Below are 19070 nucleotides of genomic sequence, written 5' to 3'. Positions count from 1 at the left end.
CAGCCCCATCAAGCGAAGAGGAAGGAGGAGAGGAAGAATTAGAGGAAGTAGAAGGTTGGTGGGTAACTCTAGACTCGTCTAGTTGCTGATTCGATTGTTCAGGAATTGTGGTGTTCTGAACGACAGAGGTTGAGAAGAGCCATACAGGCAAACCAATTGTCAGTCCTGGAAGCGACAATGTGGCCATATGGGGTGCACCAACATCTCCCCAAGAGGAGAAGGGACTAGGATTTCCTCCAAGGGGAATTCCTTGGTTGGTGGACTCCATTTTCTCAACCCAAGATCAATGTAGGAAAGGGGTAATGAGTATTCCGTTTAAAATAAATTTTAGACGCTTTGACACAACTTGTTTTTTCAATTTTTAAGAGTCGAGAAAAAACAAAAGATGACTCTAGTCTCCTTCGATTTTTAATGAGCCTGAAGTGACAAGTGCTCAGATGGACCTTTTCTATTAAGGAGTCTGAAAAGGAACAAAAGGGACTACTCTGGAAATCTAGGTAGAGGGATTACCAAACCAATCGCAAAACTGCAGAATACTTTTTACGGTACGGCAGTCAATCTTCCCGAATGTTGTGTTCAGTGTATTGCGATCGATAGGGCGGCAGACAAAGCTTCCTATGGATAAAGGATTAAGCCTATTGGGGTCTCCCAAAATATACTCGACGGTACGTGGGAGCACAAATCCGTACTGGCACTTATCGTCTCAAAGTGGAGGAATCACCCAACCATCAGCGAGAACAACAGTTACCAGGCTTTACGACGCCGGAATACGTCTCTAGCCTAGACTTCTAAATGTTGTGCGTTAAGTTCCAAAGTGTTGTTAGATTCATTGAATTTATTTTAAGTTGATCTTGTTTATGAAGTTTGCCTTTTAGGTTCACCACGAGATGTAGATGTAATTCCTAAAATGCAATCTAAGATGATAAACAAACTTTTTATCTTCTTTGTGCAATGAAAATCCTAGCTACTAGGAAAAAGAAAGACAGAATCTTTTCACAAAGAGCAAAAAGCACACTCTAAATGCACTTTCCTAAATCAAGCCAATCAGACTGTCTATATGCAAATGCACATGCATGTATTTGTTTTCGACTTTCTTAGTATATGAATGCTAAAAAGAAAGTTGATGTACAAATCTGAATTTCTTTTCAAGCGACAAATATAAACAAGTTTCTTTTCGAAATCAAAAAATGGAGACGATCACAACACCTTACGATTTTGAAATGAATACTTGTTCTTGACACTAGAAAATTACAAATTCAGACCAAAAGCAATAGTAACAGGATAATCAACCATCAACAGCAATCAAACTCTTTCCTACGATTGAAACCGACACTTGCGACAGTTTCAAATCAAAGGACGACAATATGATTATGCTACTTTTGCAAAGGAGAACTGTAAATGACTCAACAAACACACAAAAACATCTACAGTTCTTTTGTACAAAGGAGGTGGAATAACAGCAAGGAAAAGGGGTTTCAAACAGACATATACTGATCACAGGCAGCAAAATTCAGGAATAGAACTGGAAAGAATGAATCACAGAAGCCATAACTCCACAGAGCTAGTCTGATCAGTGCACCTGTAACACAGAGAATCTGAAATGCAGCGCAGCTTGTCCACTTGGGAAGTGCGCTGAAATTCAGAATCTCTGAACAGTACTTGCGCTGGCCCAGAAACGAGACTCTGTTCGAGTTCTGGGTCATTGTTTACAGTTCAGTTCTTGGATTTTGGCCGAGCAAAAAGCAATCAGTAATGCAACAATCAGGGGTAGATCTAAGGAGGATCCAAGAACTATCACAAGGGCAATCAGATAGTTTGTGAATCAGTTGTTTAAATCATAAACAGATCCAGTAGATGGATTGAAGCAGCAGTTATCTACTTTGCATTTGTTATGGAAAATGCAGTTCGAATGCTACTTGTAAGTTTATGAAATAGACAACAAAGAATGATAAACAAACAAACTAATTATCTCCCCAACGGAGTCGCCATTTTGTTACAGGGAAAAGTGTCTATATAGAACTGCTCTATCCCACTAAGGTGTGACAGCTGCCTTAGAAACAAACAGAGAAAAGCTACTTTCGTTTTTCCTTTATGAATTATAGATAGAGAGGAACAGAAAGACCAACCTCTGTCTTGTGCTAATCCCCTGATTTGATTCCTCTCTTCTTTGATAGCCTTCAGCTACCTGCTCCCTTACATGTCCAACTTCACGAAGTACCTGTAAGATCACAGAAGCATAGCACTATACAAAGACATGGATCTATAATCATAAACAATCTAGGATCAGATGTAAATTGACCATACAAATGTAGCAAGCATCAATGACACAAAAGCATGGAGGAAAACTTGAATAGCTTTTATTGATAAACAATAAAAGAGCCAAGAGGAGTTACAACCAGTTGTTCCGACCCAGCATCAACCTTCCAGCAAAGAAGCCCCTCTTCACCTCAAACAAAAGCTTAGATCACCCAACAATCTGATGTTTGTCTCAAGAAACCAACAGCAATTCCTTACAATATGCAAAATTGTAGCCTCTGGATCTCTGGGATGAGGGATCCATATATAGATATCTGTAAGGGGGATGAGTCAGCGTGTGATTTGATTAGTGTCCTCCCTCTGATAGTTCTTGCTTCCACTTGGAGATTGATGGTCTCTTACTCATCCTTGGTCGAATTCAGTGAGGCAAGTGTCATAGGAGAAGATTCTGGAAGCTTCCATTGCCTCTCCACCTCGCGGAATGACGCTGCCATTTGTCATTTCTCGCCCATCGCACCCCACAGAAGGGATTTTTGAAATGCAACGCACCCACATAGTGTATTTAGGTGAGATGCAACGCACTTAGCCAGTGGAGCAGCTGAAATGATCCTATTTTGACCAATTCTGAGCGGTTTTTCATGGAGAACTTCTGGGAGAAGCTGTAATCTGTTGACCTTGTTCCTTTAGGGGTTAGAACAACACTTTTAGGGACTTAGGAGCCCTTGATTTATGGACATTTCATGCTTGGGGTTGTAGGGCCCAAAAATGTCTATAACAGATGGGTGTGCACACCCAACTAATACAAGATGATAGTTGGGACAAGTTGGCCTATGGGAATATAAATGGGTGCACATAACCAATCAAGAGACGATACAAGTGGTGTGTCAACATGGCAATGAACATATTGTTAGAATAATGTAGAAATGGAAGAGTCTAGTAATCTGATAGGTTTATTGAATTATCCTCCTAGTTGTTATGAAATGTTTTAGATCTATGTGAGTTACGAGATGTTCTTCTAGAATTCATCGTTTTCCAATGTAAGTGAGTTGCAGTTGAGTCAGAATCTCTATCTTTCACATTGTTATGTCCATTGAGTCTAGTGATCCCATTGTTATATAATGGGACAAATATTGATGTATTTGGGGTGTAGGCTTAGGAATGAATGAATAAAAGTGTTCAGTTATGTTAAGATTTGTGTTTTGTATTTTGATATCAGAGCCATAAGGCTGATATTTGAGAGGCAAGATCAGGGTTGTTCAAATCTAGATTTGGATTGTTAATGAGGGTTTTAAGGTCGTCGATGAAATTCTCTGTTGTGGTTGATATGGAGCTGAGCCTGGCAAGATGTTATTGTAAGAGGGCCAAGATCTGGAAACATAGAGATCATGATCTATGATGGTCATTATTGAAAGTAGTTTTTCCTTGGTGGTTGGGATTTGCAAGGAATCTTACATGTGGATCTATGAGCAGATCACCCGGTGTTGTTTATTTGTTGGCTTGGATCAAATTCTTACTGCCAAAGCTAGTTCAGATTAAGTTCAGTAACACCTCTATAAGTGCGTTGATTGTTTTCTGGCGTTGAAAGAAGACCATTGGTTGTGTGAATCCGGTTGGGATGGTGAATTGTTGGATCAGTGAATTTCCAAAGATTTTACAAGATCTTGGCCATGCATGTGGAGTGCTGATTAGTGATGTCATTGCCTACTGTTGTTGGTGTGAAAGAAGCCATCGTTGCAAAATGCTGAGGCACACGTGAAGTTGAGAGAGTTGTAAATCATTACCACCAATAAGCACCACGGTTTGAAGGTTCCAACAAATTTTGAACATACCACAATCATATGTTATAAGCCATTGCAAAGATTTAGCATGGAGGTACAAATTTTCTTTAAAAGAGGTACAAATTTCTTTAAATATAGTGAGAGTGTTTTTTAAATGCTCATTTTTAGAAGTATTTTATGAAGAGAAAAAAAAAAAGGTCAATTCAAATTTAAAAAATAAAAAATAAAATAAAATTAATACATTTACACAATGGCATTAAAATTGTGAAAGCACCTTGCGTGATAATATTTTGGAGACTCTTGAGTGGGATTTTGTTTTAATGGGTTTATTAAAAAGGTTATTTTATATGTGGGAATATATTTGTGTTGTTCCTTTATCTATATATATATAGATATATATATATATATAATATGGGTTTGTTTACCATGAATTCCTCATGGTACAAAGTGAGAAGCATAAACAATGTGAATTAATTATGAAGTTTTCATTTGGGAACTCGCGACACGCATAGATTTTACATGATCAAAGTAGTGGAGTGGTGGCATAAATATTATTATTTTTATTTCTGCGCGTGTTGTTGCAGGTTAAATTGCTACTTTCAAAAGGCAGTGAGCAATTTCAGAAGTGGAGAATCTGCAAGGCGAAAGAAGCAATGAAACGAGAGCCACCTTATTTTCCAGGTCGAGCCGTCATTGGTTCTAAGGATGCATTTGGCTAAAGCTTGGGATAATCATCGAGATATGTGTGATTGGAGGTGATCCTCCCATCTATATTGATGTGTCGTAATTCATCTTTGTGGAGGAAGGTGAATGGTGTGTGATTTGTTTTAATGAAGGCTTTATTTATGAAAACAGAAGTTAGATATCCACAAGTAAAGAAAAATCAGAGTGTGTAAGTACTGAATAAGGACCTGTGTTGAATCACCCATTGGAGCTATGCTAGAGTGATAAAGTAGAGGAGCGACTAGCTAGAGGAAGAAGCCAGTGTGAAACTGGTGTTAGAAAGAGGCCACGAACAAAAGTGGTCATTTTGAGTTTTTCAGAGAAAAATAAAGAGGGGAAAGATCAACCAAGTGAAATTAATGTAAGTGTGGTGCAAAAGTGCATATTTGCAGGAGCATACTATGTGGAGGAAAGAATTGATCGGTGAGTTGATTGTGGTCAAAGAAATTGGTAGCTAATTGTGGGTAAAGAAATTGTTAAAGAGAAAAGGAGTATGCATATGAGTCATGGGTCAACAAAGGAGAATTAAGGAGTTCCGGAGAGAACTAAAATAACTAAGGAGAAAGAATCAAAGGGCAGAGGTAGAATATGAAATATTTCCAGCCATAGAACCAATGCCTAATGAAGGCACGAATCCAAATATAGATTTGAATCAACCCGAAGAATTTGAAGAAACCAATGCAATTTTGAAATGATTAATGCTAGTTTTGTCATCTTTCTTAGGTAAAAACTTTAAACTTTGGGCAATGAAAATGGAAGGATTACTTGATGCAATAGATTTATGGCAATTTGTTCAAGAAACTTCTATAAATCCTCATGATACGAGTAGAGGTGCAGTAGCATTTCTTCTTATTATATTAGCACTTGATGAAAACATCTTGTCTAGTATTTTGCATGAATATGGCAAAGTATGTAATCCAAAAATATTTTTGGATATTCTTGAAATGAAGTACAATATGCAGTGGGTTGAGAAAGCTGACAAAGATGGAAGTAGAGCTTTAGTAGCATATCTATAGAAAAATGCAGATATTGTTGAGAGAAGATATGGAGGACTTAACATCAACAAATGACTTGAAGAAAGTGAATAGCCTCTTTGAAGTAAAGGTGGTGAAATCAACAACTATGGTTACTAATGTTAAAGAGGAATTTGCAAAATTTGATGAAGGATATTTGTTTTATGAAAATGAATTGTAGGTTGTCTTTGAAAAGAAGTTGATTAATAAACTGTTGTTTGCTTTAGACAGCCAAGAGGTTAATGCTCTGCCCACTAGAGTAGAAGCAACAGAAAATCATAATGAGAATCTTACCGCAATAACAGAGAGAGAAGAACATGAAGACAAATCCATAGTAGCAGTTAAGGGAACAAGCTAGTTTAAAGTTATTGAAATAGATTATGGTGTACAGATAAAACTTATTGAAGAATGGCTTAAAAATTCCTTTGAACAGATTGATGAAGGTCTAAAAGATGCATCTAGAATTACATTCTTAATGGTGAAGGCTTTTGAAAATGAGAAAAATGGTGAATCAATAAATAATTTAGATGACATAGAAATGGAAATAGTGGTGGATACATTTGAAGAGGTTCATGGTATTCTGATGCACTGGAGCCCAGAGGAAATTAGATATTATTATGAATTGATGAGGCAACAACTAAGTGAACAAGAAATAGATGAATGTAAAGTGCATTAGTGTACTTATGAGTCTACTGCAGAATTTGAAGGTAAATCCAGGTCTCAAGAACCTAATGAAGCATTACAAACAATGAGAAGAAGACCACATGCAGTTAAAGAAAAACAAGCCAAGGAAAAAGAATCATCACTATTTAACAACAGGAAAGGTCAAGATAAAGTTGTTAAAGTCAATATGTAAGGTTGGCTAAGACTTAGGCCAACATGCATTGTTGTGTATTGTAGCAAATCCATTTCTCCATTAAGGGGGGATGTTAGAATAATGTAGAAATGGAAGAGTCTGAAAATGTGATAGGTTTGTTGAGTTGTCCTCCTAGTTGTAATAAAATGTTTGAGATCTATGTGAGTTACGAGGTGTTCTTCTAGAAGTCGTTGTTTTCCAATGTAAGCGAGTTGTAGCTGAGTCAAGATCTTTATCTTTCACATTGTTATGTCCATCAAGTCTAGTGATCACATTGTTATATAAGGGGACACATTGTGATGTCTTTGAGGTGCGAGCTTAGGCCTGAATTAATAAAAGTGTTACGTTGTGTTAAACTCTGTGTTTTCTATTTCACACATCCCCAATTAAGAGATGAGATGAGTGGCATGTGGGAGTGATGACGGGAATGCATGCTCCATCGAACGAATGAGTCAACACATAAAGACACACAAGGAGGAGTGGTGTAGTAGTGGAATGATGGATAGTGGATTAACTTGAGTGTGAAGTGATGCATCAATTGGTGGAATGCCAAGGGTTGAACTACTTTTTATTCCCCCTTGATACATATATATTAGCAAGCAATTGAGTGAGAAGGAAATTGGACAAGGAACTCAGATGAAGAACAATCATAGATCACAAGACATTGTAGCAAAGGCAAATGAGTGTGCCCTACAACAAGGAGAAAGAGAGACAAACTTTGGGTTTCTATTCTTGTTGTGACACGCAATTGTTCTTCCAATCGGGATGGTTGGAGAGCGCACCACATGAGTTTTTGTGGAATGGTTTGGTTTGTTGCTAGTGTGTGTGGACAATCTGAAGGCTGGGTGGAATGAGTCTTTAAAGGTTGTTGTCGCTTTGGGCAATTGGAGCAACAAGCTAATGTTTACCATACGATAGAATGAGTGGCAAAAATTTACAAGAGTTATATTGTGTTGTATTGTAATTGGTTGGGTGACTCAATTGGAGACATGAATCGAATTGTTTGCAAAATTATATATATATATGTGTGTATGTGTGTGTGTGACAAGGCCAAGAGTTGCTCATATATATCTCTCGTGTACATGATGTTATGTGATAATTATTAACATACATAATGTGATGAGGTTTATGTTGTAAATTAGTTATAACTGCACATGCATATGAATATGGTGGATGAGACAAAGATACACTTGGTTTTAGATTGAATTTTAGTTTCTACTACACAACTTAACTAAAACGTATAAGATAAGTGTTAATTTGTGAGTATTGTAAAGGTGATTAGGGTATCATGGAGAAACGAACTAGTATTCCATGATCACGTGTACCTAAAACGATACCAAATGTCTAAGATCGTGATAGTCATAAATTAAATTGATAAATTATCCTCATTTATTTCAAACAAAATGGAAATTTGGATTTCAAAACTTTTCATCCATTAAGATTAATATTATGGTCATTTCAACATTTTATATATATAAACAAACTATGGAATACATGTGAAAACGAAACGATCTTCAGATTCTTTTGCCGGGAAAAAGTTCGCACCGAAGTTTTCAAATTCTACGGACACAAGCAAAGAATAAGCAAAGAATATGCTCGCCGAAAGCACTCTTCTTTCGGTTAATAATTATGGTAAGGTAGAAAACCCAGCTATACCGTGCTATACTCTGATTATGTGGAGAGCAGCAGCAGCTCTAGAAGATATCAAAACCATCTTTTGCGATGGAGTCTGTTCAATTTGGGCTTGCGGGGAGAAATATGATTTCCAAAATTCCTTTTGATGAATGGATTTTTCAACTGGTATCTCTCCTGTATGCAGCCACACCAGAGCCATTTGCATATGTTATTGGCGGGTAAGTGTAAAATATGCCAAGAGAATGAATATGCATATTCTACCAGACTGCTAAAATTTTATGAAAATAGTTTTTATCTTACTTTTTCATTTGCCGCAGGAAGAACAGGCCAATTATCACATTTACCGCTTTCTGCAAGAATTTTCTCAGCGCTTTGTTCAGGTAATAATCCATGAACTTAATCCTCCTTTTATTCTGCAAAAAGGCCATTGCTTTTGTAATTAGTTTAGTCTATTCTTGTGCAAAAAAAATTCCAGTCACATTATTCAAAGGGGTTTAAATTCCATCGAGTTCCCATGGCAGGTCACCACAACACCTCGCATTGCGGAAATCTTGGGTAGTAATTGCCGCCATCGCGTTCCTGTGAATGATTCCAGCTGCTGCCAGGGTTGCTAATACTGGTTAGTATGATGATTGGTAATTTATGTATGTTTGCAATCAATATTATTTTTATTGTTCTAAACTGAGTTGTTTTTTTGAGATTTTTTGGATTTTTTTGGGTGGTTTTTTGGGTTTAATTTTTCTAGTGAAAATTTATTAAAGTCACATGTTTTTTTTGTTTTTTGTTTTTTTTCAATATAAAAAAAGCACAATTTATATTAATAATCAGAATAAAGATTTAAAAATATAAATTATTGTTCAAAACATAAGCCATTTTGACAGTCTGATTTATATAAAACAGGCTGTAATTGCAAGTGTCCCTCATAACCACAAAAAGAAGTACCAAGTGATACAACGATTCCCTGATTTATCTATGTATAAGGAGCTGAAAAGATATAAGATAGAGACAAAGTTACAGCTGACAGTATGGTATGCCTGTTTTAGGAAACTGTATGATCATGTTGATGAACCACCATCTACGAGGAGGAAGAAAGAAGTTTTTTCAAGGAGAAGATTCCATCCTCGTAGAGGACACTGTTTATGCCCAGTGGCCAGGCAGCTGATTAAACACAAACAGAAACAAAAACTAGACTTTCAGTAGTGCCCAAGGAAAAGTCTATATTCCTGGAAAAAGAAGTCCTCCATGACATAGGTGTTGTTCTCCCAATTGATTTCCAGGTACCATTTCCCAGGTTCTTGAAGCATACCTTTTTTTGATAGGCTGTCTGCTTGCATATTTTGGGATCTGCCTATGTGCTGGATTGTGAAATCATTTAGAAGTTTCCAAAGGATCTCGATTCTCTTCATCCATCCTTGTAAAAAAAGGTGTTGATGGAGGCCTTTCCTGAAACATGGTCAATTATGATCTTGGAATCTCCATATACATGTAGGAAAGGGATATTTAGAAAGTTGTTGAACCACAATAGGCCCCAAAGAGCCATTGCTTGTCCCATTTCCTCCATTTGATAATTAACCCCTACACAATCAAAATACCTTAGAGGTTTTACAAAGTGCTGAATCTATATATACAATAAAAACCAGTTTAAATAACACAAATCAAAATTTCATCTCAAATTTTTCCATCCAACACTAAAAAAATCTAAAAAGTTAGACTAAAAACAACTCCGTTTTAAATAGCTATAAATCATGGTATTCATTATGTTATTTCGTTTCAATAACAGGAACGGCGGTTACAGCTGGTGAAGACGTCCCCGTTGGCGATAAGCTGCCAGCAAACTGCTTTCTCGTTAATAACTGTCAACAATGCTTTCCATGTCAGCTAATCGGAGGACAGCCTTATTGTTGCCAAGGATAATTACAGAGAATTTGGATGTTTGTACAGCATGCAGGAGTTCAAAGGTGGAAGAGTATGTGTTTTTTGAGTAAGCTTAAATTAAGAAGGAATGCAGGAATTCAAAGGTGCAAGAGTATGTGTTTTCTGAGTAAGCTTAAATTAAGAAGGAATGGAGGGAGTGGGTTTAATAACGAAGGGATGGAGGGAGTATGTCGCCGTCCTTGCCCATAGGAGACTACTTTAGAAGAGCAGTGCTACAAATAAGACTACTTTATAAGAGCAAGTACATATGCAAATAATTGCCTGTAAATTGCCGAATAAAGTTAAATTCAGATTATTCATAGAACGTGGAGTTTAAAAACTTTTATTATATTTAAATGAAAATATTTGAATGAAATGGAAAGAGTTGTTACGACCTGAAATGAATTGTTTTTAAGTTAACTTAACATAATTTATTGTGAAAATCTCAACGTTGTGAATCACGTTATGTTAATACAATCGCAATGGATATCTACGTCACCGTATCTTATGAAAGTTTTGAAAATTATCATCTATGGTAAACGGAGAACGTTTAATGTGGTACGCTACAAAGATATACTACATTAATAATGTATGCGGTATAGTATAAATTCTGATGAAATACAAATGGAGGTGAACCATATTGTTAGTCTGCCACTTCACAATCTATCATGTTCATCCATCGCGATTCACAATTCTATATTGATTGAAAATTAGGAAAGTAAGAAATGCATTTTTCTCATTTAAATTCTGATGAAATACAAATGGAGGTGAACCATATCGTTAGTCTGCCACTTCACAATCTATCATGTTCATCCATCGCGATTCACAATTCTATATTGATTGAAAATTAGGAAAGTAAGAAATGCATTTTTCTCATTTAAATTCTGATGAAATACAAATGGAGGTGAACCATATCGTTAGTCTGCCACTTCACAATCTATCATGTTCATCCATCGCGATTCACAATTCTATATTGATTGAAAATTAGGAAAGTAAGAAATGCATTTTTCTCATTATCAGCGTGCGTAATGAGATAATAAATTTGACAGTATTCTTTTTATTTTTGGCATTTCATTCATTTTAAATTGAAATTAATTTATTTCAGTATACACAACAAATGTAAACAACATTTCGACATCCATGACAAATGTAAACAACATTTCGACAACAAATGTAAACAACATTTCGACATCCATGACAAATGTAAACAACATTTCGACAGCCATTACATATTTTAAAAAATCACTATGTACGAGGAATGGTACTGAAAGAAAAAGGTGGATGTTTCAGAACACCGAACTGATTTTTCACGGGAAGATCTGTGATGATTAGGACAAGCTACCTTCACCCGGAACAAGTTCACTCTTTTGTGCAAATGGGGAGTATCTCTGCTCTTTGGAGTTATCTCTGACTATGATGTTCATCTATTTTTTGCACTTCACAATCTATCATGTTCATCCATCGCAATTCACAATTCTATATTGATTGAAAATTAGGAAAGTAAGAAATGCATTTTTCTCATTATCAGCGTGCGTAATGAGATAATAAATTTGACAGTGTTCTTTTTATTTTTGGCATTTCATTCATTTTAAATTGAAATTAATTTATTTCAGTTATTTCAGTATACACGACAAATGTAAACAACATTTCGACATCCATGACAAATGTAAACAACATTTCAACAGCCATGACATATGTTGAAAAATCACTATGAACGAGGAATGGTACCGAAAGAAAAAGGTGGATGTTTCAGAACACCGAACTGATTTTTCACGGGAAGATCTGTGATGCTTAGGACAAGCTACCTTCACCCAGAACAAGTTCACTCTTTTCTGCAAATGGGGAGTATCTCTGCTCATTGGAGTTATCTCTGACTGTGATGCTCATCTATTTTTTGCTCATGGGAAGATATTATGTGATTCAAATGGGGGTTTACACTGGAATCACCCAGCGACCAAATGAATGATGTGATGTTCTTACTGCCACCGCTAGCCTTAGTGGCACCACAAAACTGGGTGTTACTAGGGCTCGTTACTTGGGCGTAGACATGGTTAACTAAAAGGATTAGAATGAAGAGATTCCGCCTGCTAAGTATTGGGGGTTTAGTGAAAAAGCTTACATCGGATGCAGAATTTGTTCAAGGATTTCAGTCATGGAAAGGCTTCCACACTAGCCTACATTTGAGCGTTTTAAAATCATAGAAAGGAACAAGCGCGAGATAAAGGTCAAGTTGTAGCAGGCGGTTCCACAACAACCAGGACTAACTAAAATAGGTTCTCGTCAAGCCTAGCCACCTAGTATCAACCATCAGCCTACTCGCGCAGTAGGTTCTCAACCAACACAAGTTGCGGTTTCAGATCCTCGAGAGCCTATGAAACCAGCTGCTCACCAGTTCATTTCAAAAGCAGGTCCAGTTCATTTCAACAGTAGCAGGTGCAGTTCATTTCAACAGCAGGTCCAAGAAAAGAAACCATTTCCAACAGTCACCTTAATTAAAGGTACACACTCTGCCTGCTTGTTTTATGAACTCATAAGCTTCATCCTCCAAGTATCATATGCATTTATTTAGTTCGTGCATCTTCATATTATTTTACTTATACATGTAATAGATGTAATAATAGAGGTAATAGAATCAACTATACTTACACAGAGTTTTCCCTCTTGGCCAATGTAAGAGCTTCGAAGATTTTTTCTCTCTGCAAATCTCCCCTCATCCATTTCAAGCAACAGTAACTGGCCAATGCGTAGAGCAAGGCCTCCAATGGTACCTGGCTTTCCAGGTAAATCTTTCATGGAGAATACCATAGGGTCGGGCCTTCCTCCTCCCGTAAATCATGCTCATGTTCAGGTTGGCCTCCAATCTGATCGTCCACGGTGTGGGGAATGGAGAATGGAGGGTGGGGGAATGAAGAGGAGGCAGGAATGAAATGGGGATGGAGGCTGGAATGAAATGGGGAATGGAGGAGGGTGGGGGAATGAAGAGGAGGCAGGAGCATAGAAGAATGGTGGAATGAAGAGGAGGCGGGAGCATAGAAGAGGTGACAGGTAGAAGAGTGGTGGAATGAAGAGGAGACAGGAGCGTAGAAGAGGTGACAGGTGCCCAAAAGAAATGGTAGATGGCAGCTCGCTTTCCACTGGAAGTGGAGGCTTAAAAACTTTGCATAAAATAGTTTACCTGCGCAAAACATTTGTTTTGAAAAACTTACGATAAAATAACTTGTCTTGGCTGAAATAATATTGGGGCACATGAAGCTTGTAATAAGACCTTGAATTCACAAGTTTGGTTATAAGTTTCTTACACCGAAATTCGTAGGAATAAACTTTGGTTAAATTTTGATAGCGCACAAATTTTTTTGGTCAAAATACTGATTAATGTCTGGTCAATGGGGTATCGAACGCTAGAGGCAAGTGAAGCTTGTAATAAGACCTTGAATTCACAAGTTTGGTTATAAGTTTCTTACACCGAAATTCGGAGGGATAAACTCTTTGGTTAAATTTTGATAGCGCACAAATTTTTTCGGTCAAAAGACCAATTAATGTCTGGTCAACGAGGTATCGAACGCTAGAGCCCCTGCATTGTCGGAGGCAAGAACTGATAATAGATAGTATATATTTTTTTCTCATGAATTATAAATTCTAATTTGAAAGTGTGTTTCATATTTAAAAAATAAAATAAAAATAGAATATGTATATTTTTCTAAATTTTAATAATATAATAATGTTACTTCATAGATATAAATTAGTTCTATAGACAAAAAGATGTTATTATTAAACTTCTTATAAATCCACGGTCAGAATTTTTGCTAGGAAAAAATAAAGTGTTGATATTTTCAGGGAATATTTTGGATATCTTGTCGAAATGATGATACCCTAATTTATATGTAAGCATTTAATAAGTCTTGTTGATGTGATATTTCATGATTTATGATCTACCATCTTTTTGATATTTTATTATGATAATGTCAAATTAATTTGACATAATGGTAAATTAAATTTACTATTAAAATAATTGTTAAAGATAATATCTAAAGTTATTTGAGGGTAAAATGTTGAAAAAATCTAAATTTATGGTTACAAAATAACATATTGATTAAGATTGCTTTTCATATTTTTGTATATATATTAGAGATCATTTTGGTACATTTATCATATATGGTTTTTTATTATTGATTGTGAATATGTTTATATATTAATATAGTCACATTAAAATTATTAATGTAGTTGATATAGTCAAAGATTTCATAAATATAACAAAAAAATATATATTACAACATGAAGAATGCTTTACCAATGCACACATTTACTTGATTAACCATGTATAAAAAGATTATGAGTCAACTTTAACTTCAGAAACAAAAAGGAATTACATATCTTATTGCAAAATGGACCATTTTGCTAAATAAAATTTGCTTATATATTAATTTCCCTATCTAATTAGAATATGAACTTATTAGGATTGGAATAATTTTAAATGCCTAGGAAATTGGTGGGCGGGAACCACTTGACAGAATCTAATTGAACTTGAGAACAAAAAAAAGGAATTACACATCTTATTGTAAAATTGACCATTTTGCTAAATAAAATTTGTTTATATATTAATTTCTCCATCTAATTAGAATTGGAATAATCTTAAATCCCTTGGAAATTGGTGGTAGAAATATAATTTTTTTAATTTATTAGAAGTCAATTCAACCTAACAAATTCTGTAACACACTACAACCTTTGATAAACATTAAGACTGAGCATATATTGAGCATACTCCCTTGAGAATCAATCTTAGACTATAAATAAAAGAAATAAAAAAGAATCAACATATCCTTATCCACCTTAAGTTGAAATAAAGACCCTTCAACAATTTAAAATGTATTAAATTTAATTATTATATTAAAAAATAATATAATAATTTTTAAAAATATATTTTTAAAAATTTTTAATATTTTTTTGAAAATTTTTAAATTTTAATTTAATTATTTATCTTTTAAATCTCATTTCCACACTAATCATATATCTTTTTTAAATAAATGCAATGTTTTTTTAAATATTATATTCTCTATATATATAATGAATAAAAAAGTAAGTTTATCCATTATTATATTTATCTTAAATTTGATTTCCAAATTAAGAGAGGAAAGTTTTATGTCCATGTATATTTATATGTTTTTTTAATTAACTAGATTGCTTTTTCAATAGGTAAATTAATTTTGATTTCCGTAAAAAAAATTATTTAATAAAATTATAAAAAATAATAATGTTATAGGTAAAAGAGTGAAAATAAAAATATTAAATTTTTTAGTTAAAAAATACTATATAAATTTCAAAGTTCAAATTCCATCCATCCAATCAAATAAAAAAAAGTTACCTGAATTAAAAATAAAAATAAATAAATACATGAGAACATTACCAACACTAAAGAGTCGGTTGAATAAAGAGAAAAGTGCATGAGACCACTGCACCGACGATTCCTGATAAGACTTAGAGGATAATATGCTATATCTAACCAATAAGGCATCCATAGTTAAGTAGCGTGACGGATCCGTTTCTTCAGATATTCCTTTTTGAAGTACATAGCAAGTTATTTTATGGGATGGAAATTTTGATAGGAATTTTGTGATTTGTTTTGGGGTTAAATTAAGATTTTATTCATTTATTTATTTAGGATATTTTTTTAAAAGTAAAAATGTATTTAGTATTATGATTTATTTTAGAATTAGGTAGAAATTATATATTTTATCAAATTTCAAATAAATTTAATTAGAAAATATATGAATAAAATTTATAAAATAATTAAACTTTAATATATACAATCACATTAAAATTTTCTAAAATTATAAAACAATTAAATTTTAATATATAGATTTAATTAGAAAATATATCAATAAAAATTTTAAATTATAAAATAATTAAATTTTAACATATACAATCACATTAAATTTTTTAAAATTATAAAGCAATTAAATTTTAATATATTTTCCATTATTTATATGTTAATTAACATTTATAAATAAACCCAAACAACATAATTTAATATTATTTATTAAAATTAATATTATTTATATTAAAAATGTTAATATCATTAATGATATTAATATTATTAATTAAAAAGTATTAATATTAAAATAATATAAAATTAAAAACATATTGTAACAGACATACGACAATAGAGTGTTTCACAATTAATTTAGCTCTTAGAGAAGTAGAAGGATAAGGTTGTCAGTGACCACTATGAGTAGAGGGATCATGAACCAAAGGCATAGTGAAACAAAGTAAAAGATGTAAAATCGATAAATGAAAGATAAATCCACCAATTGTTGCAACATTTATCTATAAGAACAAAACATTTATCTATAAAAACAAAGGGAATAAAGATGACCTAGAAAAAGAGAGGGGCATAAAGGAGGGACCAACAAGGTCCTCAACCAAACTACGCACTTACCAATAACACAAATAGATTCCACCAACCAACCAAGAGCCAATTGAAAGGAAGAAACACTGGCCAACTTTCCCCAAACAAAGAGGTTAAATACCCTAACTCAAAAAATACCCCACACACAAAAGTGACCAAAAATTTGAAAGGAAGAAACACTGGCCAACTTTCCCCAAACAAAGAGGTTAAATACCCTAACTCAAAAAATACCCCACACACAAAAGTGACCAAAAATTTGAAATAAAAACTAAATTTAATTAAAAAGAAGAGCCTGTAAAGCCATAGTCAACAAAACCTTCATAAATAAGGTAGGGGAGAAACAAATAACATAACCAACCTCTAAGACTCTACATGTCCCAAACCCAAAGATGCATGTTGAAGGAGAGTTTGCCAAGCCATTGAAACAAATTATTTTTTCAAAAAACTAAATAACTTACCATAACCCAATACTTTCTCCCAAAACTCTTTTTCAACCTAATTTTAAACACCTCTAAAAAAAAAAATCACCAATTGAGGACTGAGGCAACTACCGATGAATCGATCTTTACAGCAGCCACCATGAAAGCGATCATAAATGTAGCCACATAAACCATCTACTCGTCTATCCAAGTGTAGGGCGTTAAGTCCTTGACCTCCACTCCCTTATCTCTTATTAATCTATGACATGACTATATGACACCTCACGAGGACAATTTCTTTTAATGTTAAAATTAAATAATTAAAAGTAAATTAAAATGAAAGTTAAGTTTTAACATCACCAAAATAGTTAGTCTCTGATATGAAAATGAAGTGTTATGTGGAAAGAAGATTGAGGTTCAAATTTCTTTGATTCACTTTTTCCTTGTTCATTAACTGATTTTTTTAAAAATTACATTTGGAAATTTTATAAATGATTAATTTTTTTTTTTAAAGAACGAAAATAATAATAATACTAATAAAAATAAAAGTTAGAAAAAACCTAACGGAAAAAAATTAAATATAAAGATAACAAAATTTTGTTATTAGTGATTTTGATAACACTACTTTTTTATTTTGACATTAATTTTAATGTGGTTATTAGCACTAATATGAGTTTTTAAGGTCATGAGCACAGGAAATTGCAATTTAACTTTAAAAAAGATATTGTGATATTTTTTTATTTTTTATTTGAAAATTGAGTTTTTTAATGGTTTTAACTTAAATTTTGAATTTTAAGAAATAAAATTTCCATTTTGAAATCAAAGTTCTTATAAAGTAGCTATGTTTATATTTCTAATAAGAATTTTAAGAGAGAATTATAAAAAGGTTTTAGTAAAATCAGTGGGAGTTAAGACACTATCTTCTTACTTTTTTATATTGATAAAATTAAATATACGAGTCTAGATTCATCTTAACTTTGGATCTACCAAGGATAAAATCTCTTGAGATGCAGGCCTCTTTTAGAGTGAAAGGAGATTTGATATCTAAGTTGGTTTAATTCCCCCCTTTAAATAGGCTATATTCCACCTGAATACCATGGATTCTCATAGGATGGGTCAATACCATGAAGTTATTTTTATTTTAACATTCTTATTTTTATTAATTTCATTTTATATTCACCAAATAAATTTGTTTTCATGGAGGGTTATTTTTATTTTTATTTTACTCCAACCGAATAGAAATAATTTTATAATTTTTTTAAAAATTATAATATTTTTAAAATTAAAATATTATATTATTTTTTAAAATTAAAATATTATAATATTTTTAAAATAAAAAAATTATATTATTTTTAAAATAAAAATGTTACGTTTTAAATTATTATATTTAAAATCTAGAGTCCAAAAACTGTCCATGGACTATTTTACTTGAATCTTATTTTAATTTATTTTTTATTTTTTTTAATTTTATGTAAATTGGACTAAGTTAAAATGTTAAAGACAAGACAAGACATGAGATGAAATTACAATATATTTAACATATTGGGTTGGAGAGCGCAATTTATTAGATATATAATGAAAATGAAGAACATGGATAGTAGTACATTACTTTTACACCTAAATTTTCTATTTGAAAATAAGGTTTGGTATTAAATTAAAAAATGGAAAATTGTTTTAAGAATAAGATTTGCTAAATAAATCAATTTGTCATTCAGCATTTTGTAAAATAGAAAAAAAAAAGAATTGTCATAATTAAGAAGAAAAAGAAATTACTCTAAGTTGATATGATTTTGATTATATATATATATATATGTGTGTAAACCAAAAATATTTACTTTATCATATTAGATTAAATTTTTATCCCTTGCTTATAAAAAAATTATTAAAATATAAATATGTTTTAGGGTAACTCAATTGGTTATAAAAGTAATGTGAGTTTGTTGTAGCTAAGATATCTAAGGTGCAAATCCCCTAGGTTGTGACCCGATTTACAGAGAGGAGAAGAGACCACAGACCCAGGAATTTATTGGTAGTCCTGTGTCACATGAGTTGCTCATAGATTTATTTGTAGCC

The 19070-nt window shown here is 33.2% G+C and overlaps 1 protein-coding gene and 1 long non-coding RNA gene across 3 annotated transcripts in view; one reads left to right on the top strand and one right to left on the bottom strand.

Moving 5' to 3' along the window:
* Positions 1 to 8284: 8284 nt before the first annotated feature.
* On the top strand, positions 8285 to 10404 carry LOC149176986 (WAT1-related protein At5g07050-like). Its single transcript, XM_089423250.1, has 4 exons — positions 8285 to 8479; positions 8579 to 8641; positions 8783 to 8880; positions 10042 to 10404. Exons 1-3 carry the CDS (start codon positions 8349 to 8351, stop codon positions 8844 to 8846), a joined length of 258 nt encoding a protein of 85 aa, XP_089279376.1. The 5' UTR covers positions 8285 to 8348; the 3' UTR covers positions 8847 to 8880; positions 10042 to 10404.
* The window catches only part of LOC149176985 (uncharacterized), a 28589-nt gene continuing 18080 nt past the window's right edge, over positions 8562 to 19070 (bottom strand). Inside the window, exons 3-4 of one of the 2 annotated variants that reach the window (XR_016258700.1) lie at positions 9568 to 9836; positions 8562 to 8674 (exon numbers count right to left, since the gene is read on the bottom strand). This is a non-coding gene — a long non-coding RNA (uncharacterized LOC149176985). Of the gene's footprint in view, positions 8675 to 9144; positions 9837 to 19070 lie in introns of those variants that run through there. The other variant, XR_016258699.1, reaches the window with a different exon arrangement.

This window comes from Pinus tabuliformis, chromosome 4_1 (assembly GCF_031772625.1).
Source record: "Pinus tabuliformis cultivar Carrire ecotype Pingquan chromosome 4_1, CPIR1, whole genome shotgun sequence".
NCBI lineage: Eukaryota > Viridiplantae > Streptophyta > Pinopsida > Pinales > Pinaceae > Pinus > Pinus tabuliformis.
Note: the sequence above shows the minus strand (reverse complement) of the source record. Positions and strands in the feature narration are given on the sequence as shown.